At 51.6% G+C, this 18,295-nt stretch overlaps 1 protein-coding gene across 2 annotated transcripts in view; it reads left to right on the top strand.

The window, feature by feature from the left end:
- The window catches only part of PLXND1 (plexin D1), a 68,694-nt gene that overhangs the window by 36,408 nt on the left and 13,991 nt on the right, over nt 1–18,295 (top strand). For both annotated transcript variants that reach the window (XM_068202377.1, XM_068202378.1), the window contains exons 15-25: nt 2,646–2,785; nt 3,132–3,299; nt 5,226–5,316; nt 5,468–5,743; nt 6,651–6,800; nt 9,679–9,793; nt 10,773–10,880; nt 11,530–11,642; nt 12,825–12,932; nt 13,480–13,610; nt 13,982–14,180. In XM_068202377.1, the coding sequence (XP_068058478.1) occupies nt 2,646–2,785; nt 3,132–3,299; nt 5,226–5,316; nt 5,468–5,743; nt 6,651–6,800; nt 9,679–9,793; nt 10,773–10,880; nt 11,530–11,642; nt 12,825–12,932; nt 13,480–13,610; nt 13,982–14,180 (1,599 nt within the window). The remainder of the gene's footprint in view (nt 1–2,645; nt 2,786–3,131; nt 3,300–5,225; nt 5,317–5,467; nt 5,744–6,650; nt 6,801–9,678; nt 9,794–10,772; nt 10,881–11,529; nt 11,643–12,824; nt 12,933–13,479; nt 13,611–13,981; nt 14,181–18,295) is intronic.

Here is an 18,295-nt window from a genome sequence, read left to right as displayed (position 1 = left end):
AACTGATATTTTTGCTGCAGAGATTGTATTAGTTTTTGCATGAAATAATGTGTAGGGATTAGACTGAAGCTAAGCCCATGTCATTGTGCAATGAAAAGCCCCTTATAACTTTGTGCTGTGCTGTTCCACAAAGATAGCTTTCATCTCTATAAACTTGGAGAGAAATCCATGCATTTTTTCTCTTCTCTTCCCTACATGAGCCTTCTTCTTGGACATTATCCATGGACAGCCACGATGGGTGGGTGCTGAGGGCACATGGAGTGCTTGGAGCCTTTGTGCCTCCACTGCAGCTTCAGCTGGGACAGGACAGTCCGTGCTGCAAGTTGATGGCCTGGGAGGAGACTTGGAGCCCCAGAAACCGCTTTGATTCCTGGGGGTCCTTGTGAGGAATTTGGGACAGATCACGGAGTGTGATTCTCCCACCCTGAAGCCAATGACAGATTGGGTGTTTAGTGCAGGGAGCTGAGAGCATGCAGCCAGCACAGGCATGGCACACCCCAGCACTCAGCAGAGCCAGCCTGACACTGCATGGGGAGAGGCTGGTGAGGTGATGGCACTGCCAGGCCAGTCCCAGCAGGAGTTCCCAGATCCCATTTCCACAGTCTCCAGGTGTCCAGGTTCACAACAGCCCCCTTTGTTTGGGGATTCTCCGGGTGTGTGTGCTGAGCTGGCACATCCCCCACTGCTGGCTGCTGGCTGAGAGAGGGGAGAGGGGCCCAGAGAGTGGAACAGGGCTGGGCAGCTCCCTCACCAGCTCTTAACATGCGGGGAAAAGCCTCTCAGGAAACACCTGTGGAAGCACCAATGCTGAACAAAGCCAGTCCCTGACCTCAGCCTGGGTCCATGGCAGCCCTGGGCAAGCTTAGGGAGCAGGCTCCTCCCTGGAGTGGGAGAGGAGCCGTTCCTGCTTGGGTGGCACAGTAGAAAACTGCTGTCTGTCTGTCCATCTCTGTTTGTCTTGTTTGTCTTAGCAAAGCTTGGAGCAGATGTGAGGGAGTGCCCTGCCTTGTGCACGTGTTGGGGAGGGACACTGTGTGATGGAGGTGTGTCACACTGAAAGTAGCTTTCATGCCATTTGCAGACCAAGCAACACTCTTGTTTTCTTGGTTCTCCTCTCCCATCTGATAGCATGCAAATGGAGTAGCCTACAACATGCATAGCTGGTCTTGGTGAGACCTGAGGTTGAGCACTGGTGCAGTTTGCCTGGAAAAGTTTAAAAGCCTTTCAAAACTGCCCTCCCAAAGAAGGTACTTCATGAAATACCAGATATTGTTTGTGTGCTACGTCTTTCAAAGTCCCCATTATACATGCCTAGAAGAGACAGAATTCAGCTGTAATTGTACTGAGGAGGAGGGAGCGGCTTCTTCAGGACATTACAGCAGGCTGTGGATGAGCTGGATTTGCCAAAGCTGCAATGGAGGTGATTGGTGCTGGCAGTGCACTAAGAGCAGCAGCCCCTGGCTCTGGCTAAGGGGAAGGGCTTTGGGGAACAGGAATAATCCTCTCTGCTGATGCTGTAGCTGCACTTATGAATATGTGGGTTAAGGGCCAAGGCCAGGAGACAGCTGCCTGCAGACAGAGAAATAGAAATTAGCAAAACGGATCCGGTGGAAATGGGTGACGATCAGAACTGACAGAGGAAATGGCAGTAGAGGAGCAAAGCCATCTGAGTGTAGGACAAGGGCCAGGGTAGATGTTAATGCAAGGGTTTGTGTGGCAGAGACTGCCAGGCAAGGCATTAAGAGCAGGCTCAGCCTGCACTCCACTGCCCGCCTGCGAGGGTCTGCTCTGCATGAGCAAGGGATGGGCTGGGGGTGAGTGGGGCTAGCTCCTGTGGGTCTGTCTGAGAGGGAGTCCCCAGTTCCCTATGGAAGGGTCTAGAGATCATGATTTGCTCTGCCCTGGCTGTCCTGCTCAAATGGAGCCAGGGATGTTGCCAGCAGCCTCTCCTGGGGTGCCTGTGAGCAGACAAGAGGGCTCAGCGCCACATGAGTTATCAAAGCCTCCAGCTTATGGATCTCAGGAAGATTTCCAGGGGCTGCAAACACAGATAACATACGTGCTAATTTATGCTGCAAATGGCAAGAGGCAAAGTAACTTCCCCCTCAGTTCCTGTTGCCTCAAGAGATACAGATTTGAAGCTTCCTTAGCAGGGGTCTGATATCCAGTTATCTAAACCCAGGTGGCCATTTTACTGATCTCAAGGCCATCCTCTAGTGGGGCTTTAACATTATCCTTGCATTTTGGAGGACATGGATCTGGAAGGGCTGAGATGGTGAGGGAGGGAATGAGTGAAAATTTTCCTTTTATTGATGGACCTTGTGCTGTTGCTGGCTCTGGACCTTCTGCTGGAAATCTGAAGGGAATGGTGGGATCTTGGGCTCCTGTTTGGCCCCATGTTTCATTTACAGACAGTATTTAGGGACCACTGAGAGTCACAGAGGTTTTATATGATCTTACTCCTTAGCGTTTGTATCACTTCTCTTTTTCTGAAACCTTGCCAGCAAAACCTTTTGCTGTGCTGCTGTTTGAGCCTCACAGTGCTGGACACTTACTCGAAGTTCTGAATCAATTCCCATGTACAGTGTTGAATATCCAGCTGCAGATTTACCAGGCTAGAAAACAGATTTCCCCTTTGTTTTTAGCTTCCCGTGGTGCAGTCCATAGCTCCTCCGAATGGCCCGAAGGCAGGAGGAACAAGAGTAACCATCAGAGGCAGCAGGCTGGATGTCGGCTCAGAGCTCCGTGTCCTCATCAACTCCTCCAAGCAGTGCACGGACCTCAGGTGGGAGCAGGGCTGGGGGCTGGCACTGGAGTAGTGATGAGAGCCAAAGCATTAGGAAGGTTGGTATTGTCCCCCAAGAAGTCAGGCAGAGCGAGGGTTTTGATGGGGGGCACCACTACATGCTGGCATGGCATCTCCCCACCCACCCTTCCCCTCTGTGTGCGGGGAGCAGTCCCAGCAGCCGGCTGGTGTGAGCTGGGAACTGCCCGCTAGCAGGCCTGGAGGAACAGCTAGTTGGCATGTGATGGAAGCTCCGTGTCTTCTGTGGCTGCCACCTGCCTGTCAGGGGCACACAGAGCCTCCAGCCCGTGGCTCCCTGCAGCTCACCCCTCCTGTCCTCACGCAGCCGCACCGACAGCACCATCACCTGCACCATGCCCGCCGTGGAGCTCACCGCAGCTGTGCCAGTCTGCGTGCAGTTTGAGAACAAGTCTTGTGCCAGCCACAACATCACTTTCAAGTACGAGAAGAACCCCGTTATATCAGACATCAACCCCAAAAAGAGCCAGATCAGGTGAGATCCTGCCCTAGCTGAGACAGCCTGTGAAAGAGAGGGTCAGCTCCACGTGGGAGAGGGTGGGGAGAGGGTCCTGCCAGGAGAAAGGGGCCTCTCAGCCCTGGGCTGGATGGGTGTAGAGGGTGCCTTAGCTTGCTCTTGGGGTGCTCCAGGGTAACCCCCCCATGGGAGTAGAAGAGGTCTCACATACCAGGACTGTCCATAGCTTGTTTTGATGCATTTATGAGTGGAAAAATGTCAGCCTTGGTAACTATACTGTGCACACCTGGTGAGTGCTTTGGGGAGGCCCATATGGGAGCTCTATGAGACCCTGAGGATTTTTCTTGGCAGTAAAACTGCTGGAGGATGAGATGAGATTTGTAATTTTGGATTTCAACCTTCCCCGCGGTCACAGTATTTAATTTTTAAAGTGCGTTGCTTTTAGTTTCACATCTCTGTGGAGTTCTCAGACTTCTGTTCCTTTGAATACCATGGTGAAATACCATCCTACTCACCTGTGGAGCCTGAAAAACCCAGGGCTGACTAGGAAATCTGGCAGGCCAGCAGCTGTGCTGCAGGACATCACTGAAAGCAGCACGCCCAGGGGCGAGCATGAGCAGGCTCTGGTGGCCTGACCCTCTTGGAACAAAGCTGCCTCTCTGTTCCCCAGCACAATGCCAAGGCTGCAGGCTATGGGAATGTTAGGGGAAAGGCAGAGCCATGACTCAGCCAGGCCAGGCGCAGCCCCATCGCAGGCTTCCAACTGCTGAGTGGCGAGAGCAGCGCCTAAAAAGAGACAAGGGAAGAATGTCCTGCCTGTAGTCACAAAGGAAACCACTGGGGTATTTCTCAGTCACCTTAGTCTGCTTCCTTGGTACTTAGAACCGTTCCCAAATTTCAGAGAACAGGAATGGTAGCTGCAGGCTCTCTCCAGCCTCTGGCGTGGCTCGTGCAGTCTGACTACTTAGCACATTGCTTGGCTATTGACCGTGAGGTGCTAATAACTTGTGTAAAAATTTAGCTGGATCTGATTTCTCTTACCATATTGATAAAATAATCCATAACACCAAAATCTAAACCAATGCAAAAGTTGTACACTAGTGTGTAGATGTGACAGGCTAGTGAGAAACTTGGATCATAACTTCCTAGTGATATCCCCAGGGTTCTCTGAAGCCTGGGGCCTCGTGCCCAAAGTCACTGTGCCTGGAGTGCTCTTCAGATAACAGGACTTGTGAGTCTTGCCTGTTCCCTGGCAAATACTCCAAACAAGTCAAATGTGATACGGGGAAGGTTGATCTAGGGTGCAGATGAGTGGTGATGGTTCTCCAGCTGTTGCTCTGCCTTGTGCACATTGGGGCTGCTCATTATTCTTGATGACTGCACAGTGAGAAGCCCATGTGTTGCATTTCTCCCAAGCAGATTCAAAACACAACAATTTTCACATTTTGATCTAAATCACAAGTTCCTGGAAGATGTAGGACGTTTCCCTCTCCATGTCTCACAGTTCTGTGTGGGCTGCTGCAGGGCAGGGGCAGAGATAGGGGCAGGGGCAAGGGCAGGAGATGTGTCCTGGCCATCACTTTACAGGTCACTTACATGGCCAGTGGCCAGAATGCCTGCTGCATACCCTGACATGCAGAGGCTGCTGTTCTGGACAGTGGGAGTAAGGGGGACAGCTCACTGATGCTGGAAGAGGCTCCCCGCTTTCCACCAGCGCATCTATTCCTCCTTCCTTCCTTCCTTTCTTACATGGTATTGTGGTAGCTGTGTAGGTAGCTTCCTACTTCTGCTGTAAGTAGGAAGAAGACTTTGGCTGTTGGGTCACATTTTCTGCTCAGGCAGCTTGGAAACACCTTGAGAAAATGACAGGAGGAAGATGCAGCCCTCACATCCCACTGCTGCACTGTCCTCTGCAGTCACCCTCTCTTTCTTCCCTTCTCAAAGTGGGGGCAGGATCATCACCCTGGAAGGAAGAGGCTTTGGGCTGGTGCAGAACGTGTCCATGGCTGTCCGTGGCATCGGCAGAGAGCACACGGTGGGTGTCTTGGCCAGGCACGGCCCGGTGATGCAGCAGGGCTGCATGCCTGCTGCCAGGAGCTGTGCAGCTGGGGCCTCGGCCCGTGCCTCAGGATGGGCTGGAGCACCGGTGGTGCTGGGTTCTGACATGCTCACGCTCCTGCTTTCAGCGCTGCAAGGTGCACACTGACACGGCCATCACATGCCCCTCTCCAGCTGCCTCCAACGTCACTGTGGGGAGCAAGCCAGCCCCAGTCGATTTCTACCTCAACGGGCGCCTCTACTCTGACGAGCGCTCGGCTCTGGATGAGGAGATGTACTCCGAGGAGGCCTCGCACATCAGCAAATTCAGCCTGGGCTACTACGCTGACCCCCAGTTCTCCACAGCCAAGAAGGAGAAGTGGATCAAGCACCATCCTGGCGAGCCCTTAACTCTGGTCATACATGTAAGAGGATGGTGGTTACAGTTCTGCTTCTCTCTGGGTGCTGCCATCTCCACCCTGGGCAGCTCCTCAGTCCCAAGTACCAGCACAGGGACTGTCCACAGACACAGCACGGAGAAGGGGGTGGATGGAACTGAGAGGCAGGAGCAGGTGATTTTGGCTCAGCCTGCAGCTTCTGCATCTCTCTGCCCCAGGAGATGCAGCCTGGTGTGGGGATGCCTTCTGAGGCATGATGCCAGAGAGCTGCCTGGGGAGGGGGCTGTAGCAAGGGGTTAAATGAAATACTGGACATGTGGAAAAGAACTACAATGCCCTGGCCTGAAACCAGGCAGGTGCTGCAGAAGGGCCTGACAATAGGTGTTTATTCCTGCAGAAACAGGTCATTCGTTCTTCTCTTTTGGCTACTGAATTCAGCTCAGCTCACAAGGAAGTTGGGGTGCAGAACCTGATTGGCCTGGACAATGAGCAATAGTAATTCAAAGGCCATTGTTTGCTGCAGGATATCCTAATGGTTTGCAACGTGCTCCAGAAATGTGCTCCCCCTTTCTCAGGCTTTGCAGGCACATTCCCTGGCTGTCCCCTCCGTTGTACATCCTTCCCCCCTCCCAGATGGGTGCTTACATCCTTATCTTCCATGCACAGCAGGCCCGATCAAAAGCAGATTTTTCCAGGTTCCATGAGAGGCTTGTTCCTCCTATGCCCCATGCTGAGTGAAGAATGGGAAACAGGAAAATGGGGAATGGCCTGGTTTTGGCTTTCCTGTGGAGTCCTGGAAAAATGTCCTTGGTGAGGGAGAGTCTTCCCAGGTCTGCAAAACAGCAGGGAATATGGAAAGTAAAGCAGGAAGATCGATTGCAATTCTAACTGCTATGCTGCAGCCTGACATCCTGATGTTTTTTTCTGACTTTAGAAAGAGCCTGACAGCCTGGGCCTGGAAAGCAATGAATACCAGGTGAAAATCGGCCTGATTTCGTGTGAGATCCAGATTGTTTCAGACAAAGTCATCCACTGCTCCATCAACGAGTCGCTGAGCTCCTCGGAGAGGCAGCTGCCGGTGACGGTGAGTGCGGGGCTGTGCGGACACAGGGGTCCCGCTGCACACCCCGCTCTGCTGCGCCTGCCCAGCTCGAGCTCACCCGCTGGTGGCCCTGCAGGAGGCTGTCCCGGGGAAGAGTGGCCAAAGCACGCCGTGCTGTTGCAGGGCAGCGGTCAGCAGGATGCAGGGCCCGGGCCGAGGGCTGCCCCGAGCCGTGGCACCACAGCTGCCCGCGGAGCTCCGGCGCTGGGCCCCAGGGGAGGCTGGTCAGCTCTGGAAGGCACGCTGAGGTCTTGGGCATGTGAGCTTTTGTCACCTGCACTAGTTTCCTGCTCCTCATGATATATGTTTGGGGATTTCCTTACAGCTTTAAGCCGTCGGCTCTGCTCCCACCAGCAGAAGGGCTACGAGTGGCCATGAGAGGCCAGCCTTCCCCGAGCTGGGTCCCTGCGGAGTGACCGGGAGGGTGACAGCAGCACTCAGGGCTTCCAAAGGCTGCTGCTTTCTCGCTGCAGAGTTCAGTGTTCAGGGCTGCTGTTTCTCTTTGTGTCTGCAAATACACCACGCTTTGTTACTGTCCTGTTTTCCAGAGGGCTGGACTGAACTGCTGTGCTTGCCTCAGTTTCCCTCATGTCACACACAGCCCGTGGCCATGCAGGGATGTGACCATGGCTCTTTGTACCTGGAGAGAAAATGCCTCCACCTCCGTGAGAGACCCCGCTGCCCTCTCCCAGTCCTTGTGTTGGCAGGGGATGGATGGGAGCCTGAGGCATGGGCAGGGAGGGCAAGGGGAGCTGGAGGGAGCTGCAGAGCTCTGGAGTTGGGCTGCCCAGGAGAAAGGCACAATGCACTACCAATTCACTGACAGGATTGTCCAGTTTACTGGCAACAATCTGAGGTGTATGAAATTCTGTTGCAAACTGGAAACTTGCAAATGCAGAAGTAACAGAATTTTTTAAGTCATCTTAGCAGGAATTTTAAACGGTAATTTTTTTTTTTTTGTAAGAACTGAGAAACAGGGGAATCCCTTTGTGGAAGAAAAGGAATTTTTGAGTTTGCTAGTCTTGGTGTGACATTAACCAATCATGGCAAGTCCCCAGGAAGCAGGAGTGTGATACCCAGCCCTAAATATCACAAGGGTGTTCAGAGTGCGCCAGCAATGAAAGTGCAGCTAATTAATCTGCTTGTATTCATACCTGTGCACCCCTACTAAACCTACAGGCGTGGCTGGGGCCCTTGCCTGCCCGCCATTCCACGAGTGGCCGCTGCTTCATCACACATGAGAAATGGCTTTGGTGACACAGGGCAGGCATGTGCTGGGGCCTTGCCTGGGCTGCACTGAGTGTTGAGTAGAGCTGTCCAGCTACACAAAAGAGACTTGTCAAGACATTCAGGCCCATCTTTGTTTATGACCAAACAGTTTAAACATTGAATTAAACAGCAGCCGAGGGATTTTTTTCTCTGAAAAATGCAAGAGGCTGAGCTGGTGAGGGAGAAAAGACTCAAAACACATTAAGGAGCTGCCTCATTGCAGCATTTCAGAGGGAAAAAGTGGAGATCCTGAGTCTGGGCATGTGGCTGTGAGGCTGCTGAGTAAACCTGCCCAGGTGTTCTTGCAGTGCTGTGGCTTCTGCCCCTGTCCAGCACCACGGCTCTTGGACAACGTGCCAGGGTAGAGACCAAAGCTCTCAGTGACTGGAGCCTTCCACTGGCAGCAGCCATGCCCTCACCAATGCTCCTAGAGCTAGGGCTGGATTTCCCTCAGGATGGAGCTGTGTGTCTGGTGGTGGAGGTGGAAGATCCTGCTTGTGGGATGGCTTTGGTCCAGTGGCTGAGCTGCTGGAATTTCACCACAGTGGGCACCTTTCCCAGAGGTGTTCCATGACACAAGAGATCAAGATTAATTTTGATTAATCAAATGATTAATCAAAATCATAAGATTATTGGAGCTCTTCCCTACCTAATTTCAAGTTGGTTTTTTTTTTCTCAAGTTTCTCTCACTTCTCATTCCCTGGGAGAAGTGAAATTCACATTTCCAGAAGCGAAAGCCTTGTGTGGTCATGAGTTTTCCTTATCAGATGATCCTGTGGAATCCTTTCATCCCAAGGGCCCAAAGAGCTGTTTGTAAACGGCACCCAGTGACTTGCCAGCCTGTGATGTGTGCTGGCCTCTTCCCTTCTGGAGATCAGGAGACCCAAGGACTGAGCTCTAGTGGTTTGTGCTTGTTGTCACAAGAAGTATGGGCTGGGAGCAGAGCCAGCACCTTCTGACACCCCTTTCACTGCTTTGGCCACAAGATCATTACTCGTCTATGGTCTCATTTATTTTTATTCCCTTAGTTTATTTGTATTTCAAGGACTTTAAAGTTTCTTAACCGTACTTCTTCTGGGTGGCAGCCGTTCTGATTTTGGAGGAGAAAGGCGAGTGCAGCAGGGCTCCAAAGGCTGTTCAGAGCCATAAAGAAGCTGATGATTAGTGGAAGTGATTTTCTAGTAAGCAGCACAGGCAGCCTTGTACAGTGCCATGGGCTCTCTAGGAAAGGGCTGTCTTTTCTGGGGCAGATGCAGTGGGGCCACGGGGCCTGCAGTTCTGCCAGCAAAGCCCTGTGCTGGCGCTGGGATGGGCACCACTGCAGCATCACAGCCTGCTGGGTGTGGCCTTGGCATCCCCCAGAGCACAGGAGGGGAATTGGGCTCCCTGGAGACACACAGAGTGCCCGGGCTCTGGCAGTGAAAGGCACAGCCCGGCCTCCCTCCCTCCGAGCCTGGGAGGCTGTGCCAGCTCGCTCACCGAGCCCTCGGGTGAAGGTCTGCTGAGTGCTGCCCTGTGTCCTCCCTGCTCCCAGCCCTTTGGCAACCTGCTGCTCAGCTCCTGCTTTTCCTGCCTCCTTCTCCTTCCTCAGATCCAAGTTGGAAAGTTCAACTACACAATTGCCATGCTGCACCTTGGGGGAGGAGAGACCGCGATCATTGTCTCCATCGTTATCTGCAGCATCCTGCTGGTGCTCTCTGTTGTAGGTAAGGGAAAGAACGACGTTTCCAGGCTGTGGCAAGGTTTTTCTCTCTGCGTGTGGAGGTGTGAACTCTGAGCGCTGCACTTGTGCAGTACCTAAGCTAGTCTGGGTGCAGCAGGTATGGCACAAAGCTAGTACCAGGACCACAGCTCCCTGCAGCGCAGAGCTTTTCCTGGCTGAATCCACAGCTCAACTCTGTTCATTGAACCTGTGATATTTATAAACTTACCCTTTTCCTCAAATACTTAGTTCTATAATACAAAATAAAGAAGGATGTGAGAAACTGATCTTGGTCACAGGCACGATTGTCCCAGACCATTCTAAAGGCACTCTTAGGCCAAGATCCCATCATCAGGAACAGTGACAGGTGCCTGGCCGAGTAGGAAGAGCAGAGCCAGCATCCTTAGCTGCAAATCTGAAGCAGGCACATTAGTGTATGTACCTGGCTGGAAGCCGTGCTGCACACCTTTGTCCTTGGGCTAGGGTCCCTGCTCATCTCATGCCCAGAATGACTGCACAGCAAGAAACCTGCCAGTTCACAGCATATGAGGGCTTTAGAGTAAGGATTTAATTTATCTTTAATAAAGGCTCTAATGCACCCTATTTACTAGATGCATCACCCATCATTAGAAACATATTTCTGGAGGCATGGGAAGACTGTCAGATATGAACACTGTAATACAGGTGGTAAACATCCTCAATTCTGTATTCATTAATCAGCTGGAACACATTAATATAGAGTTAAGCTGAATACAGACAGCCCAGACCTAAATTGAAGATGACAGTTACAGCATGATCATTAAATTCCAGCTGGTACTACTTATTTACAGACAATCGACAACTGCCTGACCAGTCTGGTGGTAGGTGTGAAACCAACTCTGGGTTTAGCTTTCTGCACTTGTGTCAGAGAGAACTGCTCTGATCCCAGCTGCAGCTGCTCCCAAGCCCGGGTCCAAAAGGCTTGTTCTCTTCCTCTTTTCCAGCTCTCTTTGTGTTCTGCACAAAGAGCCGCAGAGCTGAGCGCTACTGGCAGAAAACCCTGCTCCAGATGGAGGAGATGGAGTCACAGATCCGGGAGGAAATCCGCAAAGGTAAGTCCCTGTCTGGGTGCCGAGGAGCCATGGCTAGGAGCAGGATGTCAAGTTAGCAGGCTTGAAGCACCTTGTACTGTGTAGAAGTTTATGGAATTATTTGTAGGAGAATTTCTGTGATCACCTGTGAGTTTTGACAGGGTTTGGGAATGAGGCTCAGTGGCTGGAAGTCTGGCCCTGCCACTGTCCTGCTGCCTGGCTTGGGCAAGCCACAGATCTCCAGTGCCACCAGCTTCTCTAACCTGGGGTTAATGGCCCTTGGCTGTGTCAGAGGGTTACTTGAAGGTCATGCTAACCTTCAGTGTGCTTTCCTCTTGGGTGCAACAGAAACTGCAGCATGCTTCTCATAAAGCAATGGGAGAAGCATTCCAGGTGTTGGCACCCACCGCCCCGTGGTCCATGATCCCACCACATTGGCTGACCTCCTCTCCTGAAGGCACTGGGGCTCCTGGGGCAGAGAATGTTCTGGGTGTGCATTCTGATGGTTAAACCCTGATGGGAATGTGCTGCTCAGAGAAAACACGGCATCAGCCTCCGCAAGGGCACGGCGTGAGGGGGCAGAGATGAGATGTGCCGTGCTTTCCAGTGCCAGCCTCTCTCAGCTGGTGGAGGACTGGGCTCTCACCACCGGCGGGTCTCTTTGCATAAGGTTTTGCAGAGCTGCAGACAGACATGACAGACCTGACCAAGGAGCTAAACCGCAGCCAGGGGATCCCCTTCCTGGAGTACAAGCACTTTGTCACCAGGACATTCTTCCCCAAAGTAAGGAGACAGCGCGTGTCACGGGCACCTCACTGCTCCCAGATATGTCCCACTCAGTTTAGGGCTCTGCTAAAGGGCTTTTACAGTGTCACAAAATCATTCCACTGTTATGTATTTACTTGTCACATATTTCAGTCTTAATTATCATCAGAAGTGGAGCTGCACCTCCTGGGGTGTCATACAAGATCGGGCTTGCTCGCACATGACAGAAGCTGGCGGCAACTGTCCCAGGAGTTGCTCTGGCTTGCCTCTTTGGGGCTATTACACACCTCCTCTGAAAGAGCTCTCACACAAGCAGAATGCTGGGGTCTCCTTCTCAAGGGCTCCAGTGTCACCCCAGTCCATCCAGCAGAGGCTGAAGGGTGGCTGAAGGGTGAATTGGCAATCAGGAGTGGGGCTTTTTGTCCCATGCAGGGTGCCCCCAAGCATTCCCAGCAGCTCAGCCAGTCCTCAGGAGTTCTGTGGATGTCTCTGTCTCTCCCTTTCTCCTGTCCAAGGTTGGGTGCGTGGTGCTCCCAGTAAGATGTCCCTTGGGCACCCAGTCCCAGTCTGTCTGCCCGGGGTCCTTTACCAGAGCTGCAGCAGACGTGCTGGTGCCGTCATTCCTGTCACCGGCTGCTCCGCTGTGTGGCTGTGCGCCCCTCACTGCAGCTGTATTTCACCCCCGAGGCAGTTGTGTGTCAGTGCTGAGGACTGAGATGATGATTTATGACTGCAGAGTGTTTCATTAGTAGCTATTACTCAGGTTTTTCAGTTACCCAGTCTCCATATCTCTGCACACTGGAGGTTTTAAGATTCAGGCTGGTGTATGAATGCAAGGGATTTAAACATTTTTCCCATCTGTTTTAAAAGTTACATATGTTGAAACACCCAAAACTCCTCTATTTTGATATAGTCTTCTGTAAAGCTTCCTCTTCTGGGAGTTTTCTAGCTGTCACATTACTCTATTTGCAGTCTCCCTGCCCTCACAGCCATGCGTCTGAGCAGACGTCTGCCTCCCCCCATCCTTGAGGTGTTTGCTTATTCAGGAGGCTCTTGCAAAGTGTTTCAAGGCTACAAAAGCCAGCCCCATGGGTGTCTTTGGAATGGGTGGCTTTAGTCCCAGTGACCTGCCTCCCCATCATATTGCCCTGAGGTGCACAGCACACAGGTGCCCTCCCCTAACACTGTGCTTGGTTCCAGTGTTCCTCTCTCTACGAGGAGTGCTACATCCTGCCATCCCAGCAGCTCAGCTCACAGGTGGGCTCCCAGGTCCAGGAAACACATCCACTCCTGGTGGGGGAGTGGAAGGTGAGTAACCCACTGACAGAACAAACACTTTTGGGTGTTGCTAACCATTAACACAGACCAGCGCTGGATCAGCTTTGGCTGGCCGAAGAAGGCAGATCTGTGAATCTGCTCTTGCATGATGAAGCATTGGCCTGGAATCCTTCCTGGCTCTGTAACCCTGAGGCTGCAGTAAGGTCTCCCTCTAGAGCTTCTGAAAGCTGACCAAACCCAGCCCTCTTCACCTCTCCTTGTACACCTACTAATCGTTTTGTTAGCTCTCAGCTGCACTTGCTCCATCTGTCTCATAGTGGGATCCCCAAACTGGCCACAGCGCTCCAGGTATCCTCAGGAGTGCTGAACAGAATGGAATGGCCACTGCCACTGCCCCAGCTGGGGGTCCTTGCCAGCAAAGCTGCTGTCTGTGGCAGGTAGAGGGAGGAGGGACTCTTCTACTTAGTATCTCTGTGCTCAGTAAGGGCATCCCCGCCATCAGGAGGGATAAAATGTGGAGGAAAACAACAAGCAGGGTTTTCTTTCTAAATTTTCTGCTTTCTAAATTTTTCTTCAGATCCCTGAGAACTGCAGACCCAACATGGAAGAAGGAATTTCTCTGTTCTCCACCTTACTCAACAACAAGCACTTTCTTATCGTATTTGTCCATGCTCTTGAGCAACAGAAGGACTTTGCTGTCAGAGACAGGTATAAGCTTCAGAACCAAAGACTTGGCAGCTGGAGGAGACTAATTTATTCCTAACCCAAAGCAGTTCAGCCAGTGTCTGGGACTGTGTGTTTCACCGGATGGTTGAGTCACACTTGCTTACACATTTCTGTTAGAGATGGATGGCCATAAACCCTGAAGAGCACTCACTCATTTGGCTTACCAGTAAGAGTGTGCAAGCTGACCTGAGGTCCTGCAGCACTGAATGAGAGGGTTGGAACTACTAACACCATTAAAAAGGCTCATGAAAATTGTCTGAAAGACTGCCTTTGTGTGTTGGGTATTTTAGTGCCAGTCAGCAGTTCAGTCTCGTTGGACTGGGGTTTGAGTCCTGTATCATTCTGTGTTTCAGGTGTAACCTGGCCTCCCTGCTTACTATTGCACTGCATGGGAAACTGGAGTATTACACCAGCATCATGAAGGACCTGTTGGTGGATCTAATAGATGCTTCAGCTTCCAAAAACCCCAAGCTTATGCTGAGGAGGACAGAATCTGTGGTGGAGAAGATGCTCACCAACTGGATGTCCATCTGCATGTACAGCTATCTCAGAGTAAGAGAACCAGTCCCTGCTGTGGTGGGTGCAGGGTCACCTCTGTGTGCACCAGGGATGAAGGACGCAGAGGATAGCCTAGGACCTGACACTTGCTAGCACTGCCACTCAAATGGTCACTAACACTTGGCAAACTGAATGATTCAGGTGTAGGAAAGCAACCTGAAGTTCAGTTGCTTCTCCACTTCTGCCCAGGATTTTGGTGAGCTTAGTCTTCATGGCAGGCCAGAGCATGGATCAACATTTTCACTGTGGTTGAGAAGAGCCATAGGGGAGCTGAAAAATAACCAGAATGGCTGGAGTTTTTGGGGCCCACCTGGTTATGTGTTGTTTCTGTGACCAGCTGGCACAGCCGTGCTGACCAGTCAGCATGTGTGTCTCAGGAGCCAGGAGGCTCAGAAGGGCTGAGGGCACCACGCAGGGGCTGCTCTGTATCGGTGCCCACTGCTGTGTGGGGCCTCTTATGCAGAGGCATCCTCGTGGTTCTGCACAAATCTGAGCAGGAGGGGTGGGGTGTCTGTCCCAGAAGGCTGACGGTCTTCTCTTGGTAATGAGCAGGAAAATGTTTGGCATCCCAGAGCCATCAGCAGTCCATCTGCTCAGTGCTTTATCTCCAACATTTGCCAGTTCTGTTTGGAATTCCCCAGAAGAATTGAGCAATAACTTAATTGATTCCACAGCAGTTAATTGGAGGATACCCCATTATACCCACGGGAAAGCCTTGAAAAAGCCTTTGAAAATATCTCTTTTCCCAAAGTGTTGTCTACATCCACAGAAGAGGTTCTATGTTGTCTTCATACACATTGTGATGTCTTCTGATCCCAGATGACCACTTTTTGTCCTAAAGCCAGTGGTTTTGTAGTTCATAATTTTTCATTCTAGCCGACACAGTTAGCCAGTCTAATAAAAGAAGAGTTACAGGACTGGATGAGGATGACTGTGCCAATGTAGCCCGGCTATCCAGCCTGTAAGGACAGAAAAGAGGAAATTAGTAAAATTTTTTTCATCTTCAGATTTTGTGCCTGTAGTTAACCACTGGAGAAAAAAAAGTGCTGATATTCCCTTTTGGGGAGGGGAGACCACATGTGAGGCATCTGATCCAGCTCCAGCTTGTGCTAAAAATGGACATTGTGCAAGAAGGCTTTCTCAGGGAAAAAAAGAAAAAGAGGAAAGTGGAGCCTTATCACGTGGGCCTGAAGGCTTGAGCACATTACACAGCTCACAAATGGCGAGGAGCTCCACACGCAGCACCGCAGCCCATTCCCCTGGTCTGGGGCTGGGGGCTGTGGCCATCCCCAGGGCTGGGCAGTGCTGCTGTGAGCTGAGAGCTGAGAGCTGGCTTCCCCCTGGCCCGCAGAGGGAGGATGAGAACAGGGTATGGTGGGAGCAGGACTGTGGGGTCCTGTGAGGTGACTGGATCCTTTGCAGAGCTGTTGGGCTGCTGGCTGAATGTGCATTTCCATCCACCTGCAGCAGGTTCTTGGCAGGGTCTAAGGCTATGCTCTGGGTTTGCAGTCCCCTCCAGGCCTCCCATGTCCAGCCTGAAGCCATGGCAGTGCAGAGCCTTGCTGCAGCCTCTCTCCCATCTCTGAAAGCAAATGCACAATTAAGTTGATTTCCAGGGGACTCTGATATCTCACATGCTCCACAGTGAGGGTGGGATCAGAGGTGACACTGAGCTGCTCCTGAAATACAAAAAGGGAAAATAATTGATCAGACAGGAATGTCTGGAGAGAAAATTTGTCCCAGGTGACCCAAGCCCAACTGTGCAAAGGGACAGGAGCTTGATTCAGATCAGCAGAGCTGGCATCTTCCCCACCACACAAATGAGGATGGAGCTGCTGTGGTGGAACAGACAGCACCTCCTTCCACATGGCTGGTGTCAGCTCAAGGCTGTGATTTAAATGGTAGTGATAGCCAAAGGCCTCCCATGTGCCTTGCATTCCTAAGGATCAAACTCTGCTGCCTTTGGAGAGGCATTTCTTGGTTAAAAAGAAGGCTTGCCTGTCTGCCTGTAGCTCTGCTCTGTCAGACATGTGATGATGGGCCTGGTTTTCATTCCTGAATTATCCCCATTAATCACAATGTCTATTTGAAACAGCTGCTGCGAAAGTCCCTGCCGTTGTGCAGTGGAAAAATTCCAAGTGCTTGTATTTTCCCTTGTAAGTCAACGCTACATGCTCAAAACATTTGTTTCGCATTAATGCTCTGCCTAACAGCCCGTCCATTTGTGTTTTGGGGGAAAATGATTTGAAGGAGCTGTCTTCAGCTGGGAAAGAGCTGCTGGCCACAGGCATTCGTGGCCTGCACATGTGGAGGGCACCTGAAGGCAATGGAGTCCACGGCCAGGGGCTGGGGCAGTGTGTGAGAGGTTGGGATGAGCTGGCAGGGGCTTGCTGCGAGGCACGGGGGCTCAGAGGTAGCTTGCAGTGCTTGCACAATCAATGCAGAACTCTGTTTCTGCAGAAATGGGTGAGAATCGTAGATGAAATGGTCCACGTCTCTACTTTGTGCTACAGTTTTGGTGGAAAAAGCTTTAAAAGAAAGCCTTCTCCGTGAGCTACTGTCGTACCGTTGTGCCTGGCTCCTAGCAGGGTTGGGGAGTTAAAGGAAAAGCAGGGTTCTGGAATTCAGCTTTTATGTCTGGGTCCAAGCTTACCCAAGTTTTGCATGTGGGATAGAGGTTTGGTTCTTCACAGAATGCAAACAGATAATTGTCCCAAAATTAGCAGGCACTTGGGATAAGCAGCTGTTTTCTGTGCTGTTCCCACCCTAGGTTCACCAAAACATTTTGGAAATGGCTGTAGTGTGTTCCTGGGAGAACATCTATAATAACTTGTGAGAGTTGTGTTAATAGGGCAGCAGCATGTGAATCCAGTCTGTGCTCTAAACCTTTTTGTTTTCCCAAGCATATAAAAACGAAGCCCTCCCACGCTCCGTGTGCGTGGAACAGTTCAAGTCCTGCCAGCCTGAACTGTGCTTTCCATTACTGCAGTTATTTCAGTGCCCTGGGTGGCTTCAAGGGCCCATAACAGTTCAGTCAAAAATGAAAATGAAGTCTCATTAAAATACATTCACAATAGGAGGAAAAAAAAGGCCCCAGACTGTGTATTTTTAAGTTTTTTTTTTGTCCTGAATCAGCACTGATCTCTTCTGGTTAAACTTCCTTTCTCCTAACTAGCCAAGTCCAAAGACAGTTTTGATTCCGTTCCAGATGAGTTTTCTGAACAATGCTGGAGGTTTCACAAGTTTGCCATTTTATCTCTAGTCCCTGCCTGCCAGCCCTTCTTTCCCCGCTTTGAAATTCGCTGTCTGATTAGCACTTTTGCAGATTTCCATAACATCCCACAGTTCCTGAGCCAGAAAGCCAAAAAGCCAAACAGAAATAGCATCTCACCGGTGGAGCACTGTCGCTGTGTCCCCTGTGGGCTGGCCTGGGCCACATCCTGCCCGTGCACCCTGCAGTGCAGTGACCCCCAACGCGCGCTCCGGCGCTTCCTGGGCAGCCTCGTGTGAGCAGGAAGGTGTCGTGGGGTCAGCCCTGACCTGTGCAGCCCATGCTCATTTCAACCCGTAGGAGTTCCCATATCAGTAGGACTCGCCCTTTTTTCATGTTTTTGGAGACACTGCAGACTCCCTGTGGCTGCAGCTGCCCATGGCGGGGATGGGAGGGCTCCAGAGCCCAGCTCTGAGTTTAGCCTCAGGTTTGTCCCTGCTCACATGTGACACAAACAGGGTTCCTGTTGGTAGCGTGGCCAATGTCAGAGACTGATGACCCCGTGTGCAAGGCAAGCCAGTGGTGTCTTGCAATTCGTAGTATGAGGGCAGTGGTACTGCAGCCCGAGGAGGTCTCCATGTCAGTGTTGTCTCCTTATTATATCTTGCTTCTACCTTTCTCTCCAAAATTAACTCTTTGTGTCTTCTGCACATTCTTCACTCCTTGCAATCCTCAGCTTCTCCACTTCCTGACTCCACACCTTCCTCTACATTCTGAAAGCCATGCCTTCCTGCATTCCGGCACCCACAGCCCTGCGCTGAGCCCATTTTGTGCTGCCTGCTCATAGGAGCATTGCAGGAATCATTAGACCCCTGCAGCAGACCCAGGGAGCTTCCCA

Source organism: Anomalospiza imberbis, chromosome 11 (assembly GCF_031753505.1).
Source record: "Anomalospiza imberbis isolate Cuckoo-Finch-1a 21T00152 chromosome 11, ASM3175350v1, whole genome shotgun sequence".
Lineage (NCBI taxonomy): Eukaryota > Metazoa > Chordata > Aves > Passeriformes > Viduidae > Anomalospiza > Anomalospiza imberbis.
The sequence above is the reverse complement of the archived record's forward strand: the minus strand, read 5'-3'. Positions and strand labels throughout refer to the sequence as shown.